This window comes from Arachis stenosperma, chromosome 10 (genome assembly GCF_014773155.1).
Source record: "Arachis stenosperma cultivar V10309 chromosome 10, arast.V10309.gnm1.PFL2, whole genome shotgun sequence".
Taxonomy (NCBI): domain Eukaryota; kingdom Viridiplantae; phylum Streptophyta; class Magnoliopsida; order Fabales; family Fabaceae; genus Arachis; species Arachis stenosperma.
The window spans coordinates 2519206-2534667 of record NC_080386.1 but is presented as its reverse complement, the minus strand read 5'-3'; the positions used below and the strand labels follow the sequence as shown (position 1 = coordinate 2534667).

Sequence of the window (15462 nt, the reverse complement as noted above, 5' to 3'; positions counted from 1 at the left end):
TGAAACAATGCTATATGCATCGTTTTTTTTCTGTCCATTAAGTGTACATCTTCAACTTTTTTATTCATAGGTGAAAATAAAATAAAATAAAATAAAATAAAAAGACGTACACTTATATTAATAATATGGAAAAGTCTAGGGGACCAACAGTTTTATTGAATTTTGGCCAGCATGTAACCAGCAGAGGAAGGTGAGCCATTGGATGAAATTTCACACCAATCTCACACCATCAAATCATCATTGATGGTTAGTTGATGGCTAACAATCACAAAAATTGCTGGCCCCCTAGCATTGCTCTAATAATATATCAATAAAGTAATATGAAAAACATGTGCTTATACTATATCTTTTATGGACTGCTTGGATATTGTTTCATAGATTAGAACGAAAGAAAGGTGAAAAAAAGAGGTGCATAATTGCATAAAGATATTGTGATCTGATTTGAGTTAGCTAGGATGTTGAAGAACTGCTTTAATTTACATAGCATTTTCTTATTGTCATAAATTTTATGGGATGAATGAAGTTTTTTCTTCCTTAGTTAGTAAGATTTTTGTTATTGCAATAATTCTACAGCACTATGTTTTGATTTGTTAAGAAAGTAAAGTGGAATTGAACTAATAAGTAACGAGGATCATTGAATAAATTAAGCTTACTTTTAGACTAATTGAGTGTATAAAGCTAACAAGTAAATTATGTGTTAAAAAGAAAAAGCTGATGATAGAATGGTTGTTGAATAATGTGGTTGCATGTGGGTCATTCAGGATCTAAATTATATAGTATGCTACCTCTCTTATATAGCTTGCATTAAGTCCCATGTATTATATTTTGTTTTTATTTGCACGCAACAATGCTATGTTTTGTTTTGGTTGCGATCTAATATAAAACTAGGGTGTTAGATATCGCGTTGCCAGAAAGTAAAATGAATAATATATACATGAAATTATTTAACAAAAAAGTTTTAAAAATTAGTATTAAATCAATTTTTATTAAGTTATTTAAAAAATTATATATATTTAATTAGAATTGCATATATAAATTAACTAGGGTGTGTTTGTGAAATACGTTGGAGAGAATAAAAATGCGTTTCAATACTTTAAATGCTGTTCTTTAATATTTGGCAATTTTTTTTCTGAACGCTAACGTGATTCTGCATTTACTCAACTTACGTCTAGATTTGTTACTAATTATTATTGGTTTTTTCATAATTTTTTTCTAAATAAATACTGAGAATATTAAAACAATTATTCTAATTTTTATGCACTGTTACTATTTTAATTTTTTATAATATGTATTATTGTTCCTATTATAAATGATAAATTAAATAAAAAATTAATTATAAATAATAATAAAAATATAACTTGTAAAAAATTAGAACCTAAAATAATAATAAAAATAAAATTATTAAGAGTACTTAAAAAGAGTACTAAAATATGTTATTTTATATATTATTTTTAATTTAATAAATAAATATTAATTTTTACTATAAAAAATACTTAAAAATTGTCAATTTTTATATCTTATTTTTAATTGCATAAATAAATATTAATGTTTATTATAATAATAAAAAATTTTAATATACTAAAATAGAATACTACAAAAAATACTACAAAAATATAAAAAAAGATTAAATATACTTAAAAAATAATATTATAATTTAATATTATATTTTTTTAGTAATTAATTAATTATTTATCTAAAAGTGATTTTAATTAATATTATCCAAACAATATTTATTTTATCAAAATCAATTTTAATAAAAATTGCCAAACATAAATCATGTTGGCATAAACTCACTTTTACACAAAATCAATTTTACAAAATCATTTCCATTCAAACTCCAATTTGCTCAAAGTAAATCCAAACACACACCTAATTATTTATATTTGTAAGTTAAAAGTAACTATTCATGCTATTGATTTTTTGTAATATATCTACTAATTGCAAGAGTAAACGTCTTTTTAAAAGAAATTTATAATTAGTTAGATGGATATTATCAGCTATAAGTATTGATATAAAAAAAATTAATAATAATGTTAGAATATAAATGCATTAAGTGTTTTGGGAGTTTATCACACCTAGTATATAAAAAATAATTATTTAGGAAAATAAAAATAATAAACTGTGGCTATCAAATAAAATTTTTAAAAATTATATAAAATATTAATAAAAATAGAGGCAAAAGAATAAGAGACATAAAATAATGTAAGAAGACATAAAGAAGATGTATGAAATAAATGTTGATTGATTAATAGAATAAATATGAATAAAAAAAAGAGAATTATTTATATTTTATTAATTTTTATATTTATTAAAAAATAATATTAATTACTATTAAAAATATAAAATAACTTATATAAAAAAAGAGCAAAAAAGATTTAAAAAAGTTAAATACTACATAGAAAAATAAAAAAGTGATGTGATGAGAATAGAAAAACTAATTAAAATAATAATTTAACTAAAATATTTATATAGAAATATTAGAAACCACCTAATATATCAAAAATTCATTGTATCATTACTTGATTTTTATTTTTATACCTTATAAATAAATTGATAAATAAATAAATTTTCATATAAATTTATTCTCTATGTATATTAGAATTTGGATCATTAATATTATTTAACATTCTTTATGCTATAAATTTTTTTTATCTATTAATTAACATTCTTTATGCTATAAATTTTTTTTATAGAATTAGATAATTTGATGACTAAAATTATGAGATTAGAGTGAAATTAATTATATAAATGTTATTTTTTATAATAGTATAAGTATAGTTCTAATATAGATACTTATTATTTCTGTATTATTATAAAAATGACATGATAATTTTATATAAAACTTAAAATTTTATGTATCATTCACTTATTATATAATACTATTTTGGACTCTTTTTATATATATCATAATAGATTTCATCATTCACTAGTTACTTCCACTACTACTATATACCAATAATAATAATAATGAAATTGATGAATAAGTAGATGTCCATCACAGTTGATTAATACTGTGAGTTAACTCATGCATGCAAGTGTTGTATGATACTTATTATTACTAAAGAAATGTGGGAGAGATAATCAAAATTAATTAGTCTAAATTAATTTAAAATTGTCTTATTTTATATTTATTAATTATTTTTAAAATAAATATATCATATTAAATATAATAAATATATAATTTTAAATATTATAAATATATAATTATAAATATTAAATAAGTTAAAATCATTATCTTTCTAACATTATTGTGTTATTATTTTTTGTTATTTCAAGTACTCATTGCATAATGTAAATATATATAGCATCATGACCAAGGTACATGTAAGCTTAAATATATTGGTGTTTAGTGGTAAATTAAAGGTGGGTTAGTGTTGAAATGACGAAATTAAAATGTACGAAATGGTGGCAGGTGCTTTAGACTTTAATTTGTCAATAATTGTTTTGAGTTATTTTTTTATTCTTTGAAGATTGTTTTATTTATATTTCATTTTAAGAACTGGTTTGTTCAACTTATGCATGTAAATACTTAATAGTTATGTGCGCTAATTAATATTCTATGTCAACATATCATTATTAATTAATGACTATAAAAAAATTGGTATTATCTAATAAAAATAAACGTTAAAAAATGTATTTATCATTAAATCAATTGAAAATCTTATAATTGTAATTAATGAAATATTCGAACATGATCAATGCCAATGGTATTGCCAAGTGGTTTCTGGTTTTGATCAATACGATTAAGCTAAGCTAAGACTGTATTAATTACTTTCTAAAATTTCGTCTATTATAGAGATATTTCATGGATGATAATAATAGGAAGATATCAATTCAAAAATATTTTATTTAATTTGATATTTATATTGTATGTATATAATATTTATAAATGGTAAATTCTATTAGTTCCAAGAGTTATGATTGGTGTCGAGGTACTGTTTGTCCGAGTTCTTCGTGAGGAGGTTGGGGGTGGTACCTGCGAGAGACTCCGATACTTAAGTTAGCAAGGGTTTTAAGCAGGTTTTTACTAGATTAGAACGTGAATTATATCTGAGAGGTGTCAGTATATTTATAATGGAGTAGATAACCACCTTTGTTGGAGTAGTTCCATCTTTATTGATGGATAACCGTTCCCTTTATCTTGGGAGTTTGTTAGGGAATATTTTTCAAGGAAGACAGAGATAGTTAGAGAAATTTGGGGAGTCAGTTACTTAAATAAGCATAAGTTGTCCCTTTTCAACGTGTCCGACTTTTTTAAGGAGGTCGCGTATGCGGTAGAGGCCACCCTTTTAGGCGGGCCTTTCAATTTTATTGGGTCTAACTTTTGTTTTAGGTCAGGGTATGAACAGTATTCTTAGTTGAGACTTCTGCTCGGATATAGTTTGTTTGACTTTAAGTCTTAGCAATTTTGTTAGGTTAGTTTCCTTTCCTAGTTCCGACTTTAAATAGTCGGTCTTTATTAAGTTACTTTTATAGTTCGTTTTTTATTTGATCTTATTGAGGTCACTTTGTACGAGTTGTTTATATAACTTCTTATATTAATTTGTACTTCGTCGCTTCATCTTGTCGACCATTCGAGGTCGGACAATGATTTTCACGGTTTGTCAAGCTTAAATTAATGCGTTCTAAATAGGAAACTTTTGAAGGAAGAGGTAGAAATATTTTATTAAATAATTCCTTTACAAATCTGCACACTAGGGGCTTGCATTGGGTGCCCCTAGTTCTCATGTATGTGCCTCGTTAAAAATCCTTATAGTTGAGAAAAAGAGTATACCAATACACGAGGTTTGCTACTTAGCTGTAGTACTCTTTAGGTTACAAGCGTGTCAAGACCTCGAGAGCTCCCACCCTTAAAAGTTAGACACTTTGTAGTAACATTTTTCTAGGACCTCAACTATTTTGTAAGGTCCCTTTCAATTAGCAGTCAGATTTTCTTCTTCTGATTTTTGTATTCCAATGTCATTTTAGATCAGATGAGGTCATTGGTGGCGAAGCTCCTTTTGTTAACTTTTTGGTTGTATCTTAGAGCCATCCTTTGCTTTAGAGCTTCCTCCCTAATCCGAGCTATTTCTTAAACTTTGGGGAGGTGGTCGAGCTCTTCTTTCTAGAAACCATCCATCTTTATTGGTGTGCAAACAACATCAAATTCATTGGCAGTGATGTAATTTGTGAGCAACCAATGAAGGATGTATCATGAGAATTTTCGGTGTTATTTACTGATTTGTTGTAATTGATGATTTGTGAATCCAATGAAAAAAAATTGGATTCATCAATTCATAGTCTGATTGAGTAGCATTCAAATTGGCTGATTCTGCATTTTTTTTTTTTTTTTGCATAAATTGGGAAGAAATGTTTCATTATTTTTACCAATGATTTTTCGTTCTTCCTTTAATTATTGACCAGTATGAGACATTTTATTTATTTATTTTTTCTTCATAAAATCTGTATATTTGGAATATGAAACTACTCCATTATCATGAGTGGGTATCATGATTCTTTCTATAGTTGTAAGTTAGGACAGATCTCGTTGTCCATCCTATTCCAAGAGGAGATTCGGATCAGTCACATTTCCTTTTTTTTCTTCTTCTTTTTGACGATGGTAATGAATACACGGCTTTCCATCTACCATGATTAGTGTCTACGAGTGCATTATCTTCGTCTCTGCCGTTTGGTATATTTAATCCAATTTAACTATAAGAGTAGAATTATCGTCCCTATTTGATATCCTCTGCCTATTAGGAGAAGTTTTTACGGATTTAGTCTCTTTTTAACATGCTTGCATCCTATTCATGTTGAGTGGTTGTCCGACCATTTTGACCATAGGATGTGGGGGTGATACGTGCAAGAGACTCCGATACTTAAGTTAGCAAGGATTTTAAGCAGGTTTTTAGTAGATTAGAATATGAATTATACCTGAGAGGTGTTAGTGAATTTATAGTAGAGTAGATAACCACCTTTCTTGAAGTAGTTCCATCTTTATTAATAGATAACCGTTCCCTTTATATTGAGAGTTTGTTAGGGTCTATCTTTCAGGAAAAATAGAGATAGTTGGAGAAATTCAGAGAGGCAATTATTTACTTAGATAAGCATAAGCAGTCCCTTTTCAACGTGTCCGACCTTTTTAAGGAGGTCGGTATGCGGTAGAGGCCACCCTTTTAGGCGGACCTTTCATTTTTATTGGACATGTCTTTTATTTTGGGTTAGGGTATGAACACTATTTATTCCTCTCTAAATTAGAGAGTAAATTACATCTTATGACATATCTTCTTATTATTAAATGAAATGAAATACACTGACTTATCATAATTAATTTTAACTTTAATCTAACCTAAATTTTCTTAATTTAATTAATTCATCATAATGTAACTTTTTTTTGTAAATTATAAAAATTGTTAAAAAAAGTTTAATTTTGTAATTTTTTATTTTTCTCAAATTATACGTTTATTAATCTATTTCACTCACAAAATATAAAAAAGCTCGAAAGATAAAGAATAAATAAAAAAAATAAGGGGCACACAAAATTTAAAATTTTTAAAATTTTCTCTTTTTTTGCTTTTTTTAATTTTTTGAAAAAAATAAAATAAAACTTCTCTAATAATTTTTAACTATGATATAACTTTTCTTAATCTAACCTAAATTTTATTAACCTAATCAACTAATCATGGTATAACTTTTTTATAAATTATAAAAATGATTAGAAAAGTTTTATTTTATATTTTATTATTTTTTTTCAAAAATTTAAGAAAATAAGAAAGAGAAAATTTTGAAAATTTTAATTTTTTTGTACCTTTTGAATTTTTTTTATTTATTCTTTGTCTTTTGAAATTTTTTTTATTTTGAAATTAAAATTGATTAATAAATATATAATTTGAAAAAAAAGTTTTATCATGATTAATTAATTAAGTTAAAAAAATTTAGGTTAGACTAAAATTAAAATTAATCATGATATGTTAATTAATTTTATTTCAGTTAATAATGAGAGGATATATCACTAGGAGTAATTTACCCTCTAATTTAGAGATGGTTAGATAATATTCACCTTTATAAATTATATAGTTATTATATTTAATATTATTTAATTATTTTGAAGATAATTAAAAATATTGTCATTCAAAATAATTACTTTTAAAATTTGATTTTCTACTATAGTTTCTATTTATAAACTTAAATTATTATATTATCTTTTCATTAACAACTTAAGTAAAAGAGAAATAAAAGCAAAAAGAGATATTTTATAAAGATGAAATATAGGTTTTCAACTTTTGGACCATCAACTTCAGGTAATTGATCTTTTTGTCAAACTATTCTCCTTTAAAAAAAATTTGCAATTTCAATATTCACATATAAGTGGAAGTGGGAAACCTCCATCTCTTCCCTACACTTTGCATACATCCTTGCCAATCCAAAAAAATTCATAGAGCAATAATAGTAGTAGTCTTTAGGTAAAGTTGTTAGTGACACATGCATGGAAGAACAATCCATAGTGATGTCTGGCTTTATCACCACAAAATAATATGATTTTATGATATGATGCATGTATGTTGGACTCTCTTTTTCTCAATAGCTCTCATGATATATATGATGATCCGTAATATAAGAAATGTATCATTAGAAATATGGTGCATACTATAGTGTCTATATATATTTATCTAATTTATTAAAAAAAAATAAAAATTAATATTTAAATTAAAAAATATAAAAATAAATAAATTTTTTAATATTTAAATCATACCATAAAAGATAAATTTGACAATTTCGACACAAAAATTATAAATACCACAGAATTTGCCTAGAAGTATATAGCAAGAACTAGTAGTGGTGGTGGACCCACAATGCATGCCATGAAAATTGAAATGTCCCTTCACTTACCTTGTTTAGATGTATAGTGCTATGTAGCCACATCTATCTCTCATTACAGAAACTAAATAAATGAATCTTCCCATGTTAGTTTTTGTAGGACTCCATCTCTCCAATAATTCTTTTAGAATATAATTATATGAATATAAAAAATTGTAAGATCCATCGGGATGTACTAGCAAAAGATTTTGCCAATAAATTCAGTAATAATCTAAAATTATAAGAATTAAAGTAAATATTATATTTTAGATACCTGTTAAACTCTTTATTTATAGTGTTTGAAAGAAAAATCTAAAAAAGATTCAAATAAATCTCTGCACAATATATACCCTAAAATAAGCGTTTTTGGACTGGCCACAACATAACTTTAAGTCCAATCTAGATACTAGACGCAATAATATATAGAAAAGTCTAGGGAGCCAGCAATTTTATTACATTTTGGCCAGCATGTAACCAGCAAAAGGTGAGCTATTGGATGAAATCTAACATCAATCTCACACCATCAAATCATGATTGATGGCTAATTGATGGCTACCAATCACAAATGTTGCTGGGCCCCTAGCATTGCTCATAATATATATATTTTTTTGTCAAGATTTAAGATAAAGCTCAAAAGTTAGTCAAATGATTTAAGATACAGCTTCTGAGGGAATCCGACTAAAGAGATAGTAATTTGTTATTCTATGATAATAGGAGGCTTTTATAATGCTTCCAAAAACTGTTTCTCTTGGAACTTTAATTTGTATTATCTAAAAAAATTGCTTTCCCTTTTACAAATGAACAAAGGGTAAGCATTGTTGACTTATTAAAGTGAAATCATCCTGAAATCCAAAGCTGAAAATGGAAAGAGCATTACTATTATGTAGTGGTGGGAGAATTTATTCGATCCTACTTTTCTTTAACATGAAGAGAGGGTGACATATTTATTCCCCATACACACACAATTATGTTAATGTTGCAAGTGTGAGAAGTGTATGAAATTAGTCCCACATCAAAAAAAAGTAAAAAAGTAAAGAAGAGTGAGAAGTTTATAAGATAAGAGACTCATTAATTTGACACCTTAAGATTTTAAGTTGGATGTGGTGTCTTTTCATCTTACAAATTCAACCTAGTTTTGATTTCATGGTTCATTCATTTCCAGTACAATATATTTCAAAACATTCCCTTGCCTTTTCTTTCTTTTTTTTTTACCTTTTCATATTTTTGGGATTACTTGTGACTAAAGTTTTTGAAGTTTGAAGGTATCTTATCATTTCAGTCTCGAATATTTGATATTTTGTTCAGACTTAGATGTTGTCTTGTTCCAATATGAAAAGAAGCACTCATGCCATACAAATTCATCTCGTGTCAGTTTTGGGTTTGCTTGTCATCTTTCTATTTGGCTTCCATAGAGAGAATCATTTCGGTGGGGAATCTCTTGCCTAAGTAAGTATTATATATTTACCGAAAATTTGTTAATGGATTTGGTGGAGGACTATAGAACAATATATAATAATAATTATTTTAAGCAATAGTTTTTCAACGGCAATAAAATTCAACTTATATTATTTAGTCTTGTGCTATTATTTGTCACTGTGATGCGGTCCATATATAAGTCAAAGTGGAAGGTAAAAAACTAAAAAGTGATATTACATCATTTATCAATTAGGTCACGTTTGGAAGGTAAACTAAAACTGAACATAGAAATTAAAAAATATAGATTAAATTAAGTTTTTGTATTATATTTAGTATAAAATATACTAAAATGAGTTATATCTCAGTATAGTATGTTTAGTTTAAGATAAATATAGAAATTAAAAAAGATTTAAAATTTTAAAAATTAAATAAAAATATTTTAAAAAAATATTATTAAAATTTTAATTTTCGTTTCCAAAAATTTTAATTTCTTGTGTTTTTACTTTTTAAAAATACTAAAATAATTAAAATTTTGTATCTTAAAATTAAAATTTTAATTTTAATATATAATCACTAAATACAATATTAAATCTCAATTCTTCGATTTCAACTTCAATCTCTGAAAATAAATATATCAGAAGTAAATGCAATAAGGCTTATGTATGTGAACTAGTTTTCATGACTTACTAATTAATTACTATACACATGAGATGGACTATTTTTATAGCTTTTGACGAACGAATTTTTTTAACTTGCACCTAGCTATATTTTGACTTAATATATTGTTTAAATTGATGATTAATTGGACATATGAAAATGGAGAAATACTAAAATACATTTATATCTTACTAATGGAGAAAAACTCTTGCAATATTACTAGTTCATTTGTTCACACGATCAAGTTGAGGCTGGAACCCCGTTTAAGGTGGGAAATCAATTAAATTAGGCCCTAAAACCTAAAAGCCCAGTGTGATATATGTACGGATGTTAGAAGTACTTACATCATTACATGAGCCTATCCAATCTTCAAAGAATTCTAAAGTCGAGGATTCAAGGTCAAACACTTTAATCTTAGTGTTTTAAACTACTACAAAAAAGAGAGCTATTCTAATATTTTTTTTAACAGCTATAATTAAGTATAAAAATTAATATATATTTTTAATAAATATCACAAATATTAAATTTTGTATATTTTTTTATAAATAATTTGATCCTAAAAAATTACTTTTCAATTTTCGCACTCATTTATTTTTAACTTATTCTACTATTTCTCTTCTTTTTTAAGCTTCGTCAATTTAACATCATACTGTTCTCAATTTAGGATCATATTACTCATTCTTTATTTTTAAAATCTCAATTTATTCTTCGATTTTAAGATCTCATCTCATTCTTTGTTAAAAAATTTTTATTAAGAATTTTTTATGGTCAATAAGTGTCAAAATAAATAGAATTTTTGACGGTTAATAAGTATCACAGAAAATATATTCTTAATTTTTTTAACAAATTATTTTTGACGACCAATATTTATCAAAATAAAATTTAATTTTTTTTATAATTACTTATATGTTAAAAATACTATTTTTGATAAAACTTTTATTAACATGATCAATGTAGTATTGCAATGATGCACTGAGTTATGTGTCTGTTGGGCTTATGAGTCCTTGTTTCATTAGTCCTGTCCAAATGAAATTGCAGGTTAATGTTGGAGAAGCTGTGGAGAGTTCTCAACAACTATTAAAAAAATTTCAGAGAGAAACCAAACAAAAGAATATAGGAGAAGATATTATATTCAACTAAAAATATTAAAGTGTCAAATTAACAAATCTTTTATTTTATAAGTTGTTTATTTTTTTTTTAATTTTCTTTGACGAGTACTAATTCATTACAACTTTTACGTTTATTATTTAATGGTTAATTTCACTCAAATTCTCCATACCAGATAATCAGATATAAAATTTAACTTGTTGCTTAGCTTCATCTGAAATAATCTATACATATGGAGTCAATTTATGACATTTTACTCCCACAGTTGTATCTAACAACAAACACATTCAAGAGACAAAAGTAATTGACTTTAATTATTTTGTCACCATTTATCACCTCAACATACATAAATCTCCATCAATAATTGTATTGCTTTTTAAGCTGGAAATTACAAAATATTTTTCTTGAAAAAAGAAAAAGAAAAAAGCTTGCGTGAAACGATAGAAGCAATAATTTTATTTTAAGCTTGTGACTTGTAATATACGATGAAACAAAGATTACTTTGAAATTATATATGATTTGAATATTATAACCGATTCCTAAGATAAATATTTATAACAACACTCAAAATTTAAAACTAACTATTGGGTCACGCTCCAGAGACTTATGAAGGAATCAAGCGAGATAATATAAAATGAGAAAATACTACATCAAACTCAAAATTTTAGGTAGTATTTGGTCTAATTTAATTTGTATATAGAATAAAATTAGAATTAATTAATTAAAATGAGGGTATTTTAGGATACTATACTGTGTCTTAGTCTTTATCCCATTACTTCAAAACAAACGCTACCTAAAATAATAAATTAATAGGTCTCTCATCTTATAAACTTCTCACTCTTTTTTGTTTTTTTTGATGTGGGAACTAACTTCATTACTTCTCACACTTACAACATTAACACTAACTAATCAAGCTAACATGATAAATGAAGAATTAATTAAGAACTAAAAAGCCAAAACACGCACGAAGTTCCACTTATGCTTTAACTACACTCTAGCTCAGTAATAAATTAGGTTGATAGAGATTCCGATATAGGGACAGATTCAATCAATTTGTCTAATTAAGAGAAGAAACAAACAAAACAATGAGCGAGCAATATTATCCTTAATTTGGAATTAGACAGATTCCATATGAAATTAGAGTGACAAAGAAAAAAAAAGCTAGTGTGAAAGGAATTCAATGCTGTGTATAGAAAGCAATATCACACACATTCACCATTTTATTTTAGCATGACCATTTAATTTGCTTTCAAATTGAGTTTGCTATGGTTTCAATTTGTAACTATAAGTAAAAGTTATGGACCACAAAGTGCAACAAAGTTGAACCAAATTAAGATGAATAATAAGAACAACGCATAAATGAATCACCCAACAAAACAAAGTAATAAATGTATAAATTGTCCCTCCGCCATGAACAAAAATGGAACTAACAGTAGTTCCTTTTTTTCTTACAGCACAGCATATGCGCAATAGAGTTATGTTACGTGTACACCAAAATCAACCGCCAAAATCAACTACTAGTATAAAATACATGTTGGAATATAAATACATATTGAAAATAAATTAAAACACATGTATATTTATACATAAATACATTGGTGACTAATTTTAGTAGCTGATTTTAGTGTACAAATAACATTTTTGTACCGATAATACATGTCAAAAATCAAAGTAAAGAAATTAAATGTGACTGGTGCATATATACATACATAATAATGAGAAGAAAATTAAAAGACGAACCTAATCGATGAGAGAGTGATGAAATTCACGGAGAGGATCCGAGGTTCATCTCGGCGCAGTAGTAATCAGTAATGCTAGGGACTTTAAAAAAGAAGCAGCTGACATGATCACTCCGATCCAAACCCCACTTTTACCCTTTTTTCTTTTTCTTTTAATTTGAAGCAAAAAAAAAAAAAAGATTGTCTTAGATGAGAGAAGTAAGATGATGATTATTATCGTTGTTCCAAGAAGTGAAAGCATTACTCCAATAATAAAGAGAATTTGGATCAGAGAAATTAGGCTCCATCTGGTTTTGGCAATAATAACCACCATTGATGACGTTTTGCTGCATCGGCATCATAGTTGTAGAAGCAGGAGGTAACAAGATAGAATCATAGCTTGAAGAAGAAGCAGCAAAGGCATGATTATTTTGAAGAGCAGCATGAGAAGTGAAGGTGTGGAATAAGGAGGGGAGATTGACATCATGATTGTTGGTGTTGATCTGAGAAGAAGTAGTGTTTGGGTGTGGGTGGTTGAGACGACGCTTGTTCTTTCTACAACCGCCGCCAACAGGAACGTTTCTGAGGGTTCCACCTCTTGTCCAGTATCTCTTGCAGGCTTTGCAGAAGTGCCTTGGCTGTGACAGGCTGTAGTTGTTGTAGTAACAAAACTTGGTGTTTGATGAATCACATCTAGGGCACTTTACTCCTCCTTTCTCCTTCTGCTCTTGCTCTGCTCTCTCCATTATTCTTGATTATGATCATGTACCTGCTCAACCCATCAAATGAGTTATGATGATCATAATAGTATATATTCTCTTCCAAACACAAACAAACAAACAAACAAACCTGGTAACCATTGCCTTAGTGCCATGTTTTCAAACGAATATATATATCGAGAAATGTTGGAGAATCATTAAAATTTATTATTTTTGTTATAAATATGAAATAAAATATGTTGTTGAATTACTAAATTAAAAAAATTAAATTAGATTAAAAGAAGCTAAGGTAAAATTTAGGTGTGCTAAACTTTAATATTAAATAATTTAATATTTGATTAAATTTTTATTTAACAATTTTCAATTATCAACTTTATATAAAATTGATTGTCCTTAAATTTTTATATTTATAAAATTAAATTAATAATTAAATAATAATAAAAAACTATAAATTCTAATGATATCCTAATATTTTTATTTATAATCCCCTTTCAAACAAACACTATGCACACAAAATATTCACACGTAATTACCTTATTAATCACAAATTCAAACCATTACAAGCTAAGTTTATTAATTTATTAATTGACATTTTTAAGGTAGCGATTGTGTTGAGATATTGAGATTGAGACTCAATATCATATTTATTGGTACAGAGATTAATATTAAAATTTCTATTTTTGTCTCCAAAATTTCAGTATTTCAATATTTTTAAAAAGTGGAAACACATGAGACTAAAATTTTTAGAGATGGAAACAAAAACTTTAATAACATTTTATACTTAAAATACTCTCATTTTAATTAATTAATTCCAATTTTATTCTTTGTGCAAATTAAATTAAAGTTTCATTATTATTTCATTTTTCTCAATCTCAGTCTTTTCATCTTTTGTCTCTCTACTAAATACTACCTAAAATACGTACGAGGCTTTATATATATATACCTAATATAGCTTTCATAGTTTCACGTGATGGGCCTGCTATTATAGTGGATTTTAATTTCGATGGTTATTATTATAATAATGGATTTCGAATATATGAAGGACATTCGAAATCCAAGAACTAAAGCAGAATTGGGTAGGAAATCTTTAGTGCTTCAACAAAGTTATGACCCTATATATACACATATATTATTCTTGATCGGTTATTTATATTAGATGACGTTACTATATATACTTGGTCGAGGGAAGAATCCCTAAGAACTCAGTCTCCAATGCAGTAAATTATTAGATGGATGTGAGACAAATTAATTAAAGTAAGAAAGCATGGCAAGGAACGTAAAAGTGATGGAGTGATAAAAGTTCCAAATGAAAGGGACAAAAAGGCAGCATGTATATCGGTAATTTCCATTTAATGTAACAATTTGCCATAGATGTGTATACATGTATATACGTACACATATTGTTATTGTTAATAATCAGAAAAGGATAAAGAAGGACAATAAACCGTTAATGGGGGTGTCAGAGGAGAGGGACAGAAAGGGTAAGAGAATAAAGCAAAACCCAGATGCAGATTTGTAGTCTCCCAAGGGATCTTTTCTACTCCTTCATTTTTTTTTCTTTTTTCATTCTTTCTTCTTCAAATAATAATAATAATAATCATGATTCATCAAGTCTCTTATGTCTAAAATATATATTTGTTAGCAAATAATCTATTAACATCTATGTACATGAAGACCATTAATTTCAAGTTTGGGATCCAAGCTGTACATTAAAATTAAATTTAATGATTAAATCTCTAAATCCATGATGGGAGATGGGTACCCACAGGCACTTAGTGAAGTGAGGGGACCCATGAGATTCCACTTTGCACGTTAACAGATTACATACCATTTTTGTTAGGGATAGGGACCAAAGGCATCAACTCCCTTAATTATCCATCAAAACCCTCACAACAACAAAATCTAATGATATTATTCTGATGGGGAATGCTAGTGGACAATGATTTTGTTAAATAATATGAACAACAATCAATTAAATTAAAATATACTACACCTCTAAATTAATTCTT

General features: G+C 26.6%; 1 protein-coding gene across 1 annotated transcript; it reads right to left on the bottom strand.

The window, feature by feature from the left end:
- Nucleotides 1-12376: 12376 nt before the first annotated feature.
- Nucleotides 12377-13586, bottom strand: LOC130955978 (dof zinc finger protein DOF2.2). The gene has a single exon (XM_057882995.1). It carries the CDS (start codon nt 13478-13480, stop codon nt 12941-12943), a length of 540 nt encoding a protein of 179 aa, XP_057738978.1. The 5' UTR covers nt 13481-13586; the 3' UTR covers nt 12377-12940.
- Between the last annotated feature and the right edge of the window lie 1876 nt (nt 13587-15462).

Bases quoted from the DNA above. Each gene is read 5' to 3' on its own strand.
- LOC130955978 (XM_057882995.1), bottom strand. From the start codon at position 13,480: ATGGAGAGAGCAGAGCAAGAGCAGAAGGAGAAAGGAGGAGTAAAGTGC.